At 45.5% G+C, this 6,513-nt stretch overlaps 1 protein-coding gene across 1 annotated transcript; it reads left to right on the plus strand.

Moving 5' to 3' along the window:
- Positions 1 to 4,612: 4,612 nt before the first annotated feature.
- Positions 4,613 to 6,298, plus strand: LOC147906131 (putative glycosyltransferase At5g03795). The gene has a single exon (XM_087376631.1). The coding sequence runs from the start codon at positions 5,046 to 5,048 to the stop codon at positions 6,201 to 6,203; it is 1,158 nt and encodes a 385-aa protein (XP_087232757.1). The 5' UTR covers positions 4,613 to 5,045; the 3' UTR covers positions 6,204 to 6,298.
- Positions 6,299 to 6,513: the final 215 nt, after the last annotated feature.

Below are 6,513 nucleotides of genomic sequence, written 5' to 3' on the forward strand. Positions count from 1 at the left end.
GAATTTACCGTTGATCTCTATTTTCCCTCTGGCTTGACACAGTAGGAGATCTACAAATGAGGTAAAGATTGGCCCAAGTCCTTTAATGACACGATAGAATAAATCCCCATTCCATCCTATCGTAGGCTTTGTCAAAGTCCACTTTTAGGAAACATATGTCCTGCTGGGTTTCTTCTCCCAGCTCGAGCACTTCCCAAAGAGTCGGGATGGCTTCCAGAATATTCCTATCCTGTTTGTTCCTCTCTGATCCAAGCCTGCATCTTTGGCCTCGGTCTAATGGCGAGTGCTTTCACAAAAATTTTGTAACTGCAATTCAACATTGTTAGTGGTCGCCAATTTTTAAGTTCATCCTTTGGACACCCTTTGGGTATTAATTTTATCATTCATGGATTGATCCTTGGGTCTAGAAAACCATTTTCTTTAGATTCTTTCTAGAGCATTAATAAATAGGGCCCCACAGTATCCCAAAAAGTTTGATAAAACTTTCGGTAATCCATCTTCTCCTGGCATCTTACCCTTTCCCATCTGGTCTACTGCCTCTTTTAACTCTTCTAGGGAGAGGTCCCTATCCAAAAAATTACTATCAAAATTGGAGACCTTTTTTTCCCTAACCCGCTTTCATGCTCTGGCCTTCTCTATTGAAAGGATTTCCGTCTCTCTCAGTAAATTTTGGAAATGAGCATGAACTACTTCTATGATTTCTTCATGATCTTGCATGAATCTGCCTTCTACCCCCACTGTAAAGCATCTAAACAAGAGCTTTGAGAAATACTTTCTCGTAACATAGATTCAGTCTACCCACTTTGTGGAAAGGATATAGAGCTGGTACGTCACTTGTTTTAGAATTGCACTGTCGCTAGACAGATATGGCTTCGTCGGCTGGAGGCAGTAGTACATAGTGCCCATGAAGCGGTTTTGTATAGCTTCACAATGGAAGATTTCACTTCTAGGGGACTCCACCTCACTACCATCCACCCTTGCCATACTTGAGAGCTGGAGTCTTTTTGGCCCTATGGGAATTCAGAAAGAGAAAGGTGTTCTATCAAAGACACCCCCCCTGGTTATAGAGAAACAACCATCCTGGCCATGGTTAGCAATAATCTGAGGGACTTCAGCTTAGCCATCAATACGACTGAGCCCCTCGTTAGTTTCAACCTCCTCCACGTTTGAGCCCTCATCCTGAGCCCCTCGTTAGTTTCAACCTCCTCCACGTTTGAGCCCTCATCCACCCTGGATAGCTCTCCAACACCTCGCTACTTACAACATAGGCCTATGGCCATAAGCCCATATCATGGGCCAATTTTTCGTATATGGTCTCTTGGTATCCCCTTTTTTGTTGGGGCTGACCACCCCCCTTAATACAAAATCTAATTTCCCCCACCAAAAAAAAAAAAAGAGCCTTTTTTTTGTCGATCATGTCTTTTAAAAAATAAATGATACATTTTGTCCTCTTATACCTCTTCTCATCGTTGTTGGGAATAAACTTGTGTAGTATAGTATTATGTGTTACTCATTCCTATTTCCATGGGAGGAAATAACAATGTCTATATTGTTAAGTATGTGTCATTATATGCCTTATCATTACTTGTACTCTAGCAAAGGAATGACAACCTTAGGAGGCAACAACAATGAGTCTAGTATATCGTTATATAAGAGTGGGACCAAGTGATTAGCAAGGATGAAGCTCTCAAAGAGAAATAGATGGGAAACACAAAATTTTGGCATTTTCTTAATTTAGATAAAACAATTGACTAGCAAAAATTATCTTGTCTTGAAATACTCTTATTTGAACATGAAAGTCTATAGAGAAAGAGAGGTGAGAGATGTGAGCCTTGAGATGAGGACATCGAGGAAGTGATGGGCACAAACTTCATAGTAAAAGTATCAAATTCTAGCTTGACTTTGCAAAGTTGAGATCAATTTTTCATGAACCTTCGCCGAGGAAAATCCCCCCAACCTCGTTGAAGAAGTCCACCTATGAGGCGGTAGAGTGACGGATACATGGAGGCGCCCTCAATCCTCACAATCACACTCCGCCACACAGGTTTTGATGGTGGCCACCATGGATGAGGGGGGGGACCCAACACGAGGTTGCTGGGTAGTGGTGTAGTATCAGCTGTGTCCTCTAACGACTTCACCTTGTCTCTGATGGCCTAGGTTAGGGAGTATTCCCCCGTGTAGACGGAGGTTCATGAGAAAATTCAGGTGCAGGTCTAGAAAGAGAGCGTGGGAACACTCGAGCGAGTAGAATGCTACTATCAAGGCAAAAATTTGGCGCTGCAAACCTTGACATTGGTTGAAAGACTACGAAAAACCAGGCCATCCTACAATTGCGGCTAATATCTACAAATTTAGTAATAATAGGGCCCCCAGTGTGAGGAAAAACCCGTTTTAATTAAATTGTTTATGTTTGGGGGGGCCGATTAACCTAAGTGTGGTGATTGACTAAGGTTGAGGGGACATTGATCGAACCGTAATCAGATTAATCGTGTTCCAGAACTTTCGTTCTGAAACCTTCCTTTCGAGTTGACGAGCGATTATATAAAGGGGGGAGGGGATACACTTAGAAGTGGTTGTCGATGAAGAGTGGGAGAGGGGGGTGGCAGAGAAGAGGGAGCGGAGTGAGAGAGAGCAGACCGAGGAAGAGGAGGGAGGGAGGGAGAGGGGGGGGGCTGAAGGAGAGGAGACAGAGCGAAGTGAGAGCAGAGAGGGGGAGGGAGCGTGGGGAGGGAGTGCAGGAGGGGAGAGAAAGACGGAAGTGAGAGCAGAGGCTTTGTCGAATTAATTGGAAGGTATACTTAGGTTAATTGGGAACTAATGAAGTTAATTATAGATTTCAGGCATAGGAGCGATTAGGAAAGGGTCTTTGGTTTGGCCGTTTGTCTTGAAAAAGCTAAAAATTGATTGATTTATTTATGTGTTGAGATTTTGGTTTTGATCTCCACCATTTTTGGCCTGCCCCAGAGGGCGTTTGGTATAGTGACCGATGCCTGTTTTCCAAAAGAGAAAATTCAGGCTTTTATTTTTTACAAAAACATATTTTTGTGATTGGGCTAAGATGCACTTGCTATTTGTATCCCTTAAAATCCTCATCTTGCTATTTTTGGCCTGCCTTGGGGAGGGAAGGCTTTAGTAAAGGCTACTTCCCTTCATAAATGAAAATGACATGGATTTTTTATGATTGGTGCAAGTTTCAGTTGCTATCCATCTTTTTCTCTATTTTCTCTATGTCTCTCACCCCCCCTCTCTCTCTCTCTCACACACACACACACACACACACACACACACTTTTTTGGTGGAAATCTCTCTCTCTCTCTCTCTCTCACACACACACACACACACAGCTTTCAGCCCTCTTTTCCATGCTACCCATCCAATTCATCTTCTTTTTGGCTTGCCCGTGGGGAAAGGCTATAGTAATCGGTTTTTGGCTCGGAGATGATAAATATTCTATGTTGGGCTCGCCAAGTGGCAGTGTTGGACGGGTTCTGGATTTTTGTGGGTGATTTCTCTTAATTCCCATTGGTTGGAACATGCCATCTCCACCTTTTCCTCCCTCTTTTTCTCTCCTTACTATTTCACTTCCTACTTTCTATTACTCTCTCTCTCTCTCTCTCTCTCTCTCTCTCTCTCTCTCGTTTCCCCCCACTCCCAACCTCCACACCTGCCTGATGCAGCCAATTGCTCCTCCTCATTTGCTGTTACTTGTGCTTTTGCTTCTAGGGCCATAGGGCAGGCCATTTGAATGTCATTCAACTTGTTCCTTATTTTGGATCCTTATGAATGATTTTCATCATTTATAGCTCCTGCCGCACCCTAGTTACCCCTTGAAACCCTCCATGTTTTTCTCCCCCTTCTCTCTCTCTCTCTCTCTCTCTCTCTCTCTCTCTCTCAGCTTTTGCCCCCTTTTCCACGCACCATTTTGAGGAAGGTTTTTTGGTGATTGGTTGTGGGCACATGATCTCCACCTTTTCCCCTTGTTTTTTCTTCTTTTTATTTACAGTAGGCAGCCTAGAAGGAAGTTTTTCTTTTCTAAGCCCTCGTTAAGCTATGTGTCGTGATTATAGGCATTGATCTTTATGAAGATCCAAGGGTTTGAAATGTGCTTTATAGAAAAGCAAAACTTTTGTGAGCTCTCCTTAAGCCACGTGTACAATTTTAGATTGATCTAAAGGACTAAAACACTCCTTCCAAAATTGACCCAAAAGCATACTTTTTTATTCATTCTTCCCATGAATTAATTATATAAGGAGGGAGATAATTGCATATTTTCTTTCTTGCCATCACTTGATCACGTAATTGTTCACGACCTTGCTATGCTGAAACTCCAATTGGACAATAGTGGAGGATTCAAGTCCAATTTGGAGTTAGAGCCATGATGGAAAGGCTGCCTACAGCAACCTAGTCAGAGGCATGCCATTTGAACATCGTTCAACTTGTTTTCTCACCGATAGTAGCGGCAGCTACCTCGAGGAGCCGAGTTCTCCATGCGAGGTTCCTATGGGGAACTATGTGTGAGATTTTAGATAGGATAAGGAAACTGGAGCATGGGAATGCCCTCTTAGAGATGACCTGACCACGGTAGGGGGGGGGTTGAGGTGGGCGGCTAAGGGGTACTATCACGACAAACAGGCTATGGCGACCAAGCTCTTCGCCTGCATAACTTGCCCTTCTCTCTTGCTCTTCCTACGCTTTCAACCCACACAACAGCTCGATTCTCGCCGGCTATGGCGATTTAGTTCTTCTGCCTTAGGATCTTAGTATCCACACACACACAGACGGCTTCAACATCACACCCCAACGCTTGCAGCTCGCTGGCTGTGGCTCCCTCGCTTTAGCGGAGAAGACGACGACAACCAAGAAGCAGCAAAGCTTGAAGACGACGACGAAGACGACGAAGGAGAATATTGCAGAAAGCTTGCAGCTCGCTGGCTGTGGCTTCCTCGCTGTAGAAGAGAAGAGGACGACCTCAAATAAGAAGGAAAGCTTGAAGACGACGACGACGACGACGTAGAATAACACAGAAAGCTTGCAGCTTTCTGGCTATGGCGTCCCCTCCTCGCTTGCTTTCCGTCTCGCTACTTCTGCTCCTGCTCTGCCTCTCCACAATCGCTTCGCCATCGCTCGACCTCCTCTCCTCTCCCAGCTACTTCCTCTCCAACTATGGCCTCATGCTCTCCTCCTTCAAGATCTTCATCTATCCTCCCATCCCTGGCTTTCTCGATTACGACCTCCGATCCCTCCTCCCCCAACAAAATGCTCCCCAGGACGCTTCTGAGGCCTTTTTCAGCAGCCTCTCCTCCAGCGAATTCGTCACCGACGATGTAGACGCTGCCCACCTCTTCTTCATTCCAGTCTCCCTCGGCGCCATAGAGAGAAACTCTTCGGTCAGCGTGGGAAAAGCCCTCAAGGACTTGGTGCAGGAGCTGCGGGATCGCTACCCGTACTGGCAGCGAACGCTGGGCGCGGACCACTTTCTCGCTGACTGCCGGCGATTCAAAGCAGCCGACGCCAGAAACGTCCTGGAGCTGCAGAAGAATGCGATCTGGCTGGCCTGCGCCGAGCTGTTTGGTGGTGGAGACGGTGCCTCCGAATTGGGTGATGGACTGGTTGATCCGCAATTCTTTCCTCACAAGGATCTCACCATGCCTCCCTACAGAGCTCAGGCGACAAATTGGCCTTCGTACAGCGAGAACATGGAGGACCATGATCGCCCCAACCTCGTCTACGTGATCAGTTACCCCATTTCTTCAGCATCTAAGCAATGGGAACAAGATTCAGATTTCGTTTTCGGTTCTGAGGATTATCAGTCGGCTGCGTATTGGGAAAAATTATCAAACAGTAAGTTCTGTTTGAGCTTCGCTTCAGTGGGGCACAGCCGTAGCATAGTGGATGGGATGCGCCTGGGATGCGTACCAGTAATCGTCTCCAACGGCTACCTTCAGGGACTGCCCTTTCAAGATATTCTGGATTGGCAGCGGTTTTCTCTAATTGCCAGCTCTAAACAAGTGCACAAGCTGAAAAAATACTTGTCAGCTGTGCCAGAAGCAAAGTACAGTGAACTACAGCTCGCTGCTAAGGCCGCCTCTGCTCACTTTGAATGGAACAACCCTCCAAGGCCTTATGATAGTTTTCACATTCTTATGCATGAGCTCTGGCTGCGGAGGCATACAATTCGATATGCGCGTAGAGATATACAGTAAACCACGGCTTTCGGACAACTCAGCAGAGCGTTTAAAGAGAAACCTATGAAAACCCTTGCATCAAAATGCAAGAGCAAAGCCTTCTGTTTTTATTCGAAACTTGGCTATGTGCACACATAGCCACAAGGACGCTATTTTCTTATAAGGATGTGCCCAGTGAATTTTTTATATTTAGTGCTGTACTTTCTTCTTCCGGAACACGAGTTTCCCTGCTTGTAACAGCCTCCTTTCTTTGTAGACTCCATTGCTCTTTTGAGACCTAGCAAACTTTGCTGCTGAGGCAACGTTGCAACTTTTGGGATTTTCTGCC

This window comes from Dipteris shenzhenensis, chromosome 1, assembly GCF_047967505.1.
Source record: "Dipteris shenzhenensis isolate YYH24624 ecotype China chromosome 1, Dip_SZ_1.0, whole genome shotgun sequence".
In the NCBI taxonomy this organism is placed as follows: domain Eukaryota; kingdom Viridiplantae; phylum Streptophyta; class Polypodiopsida; order Gleicheniales; family Dipteridaceae; genus Dipteris; species Dipteris shenzhenensis.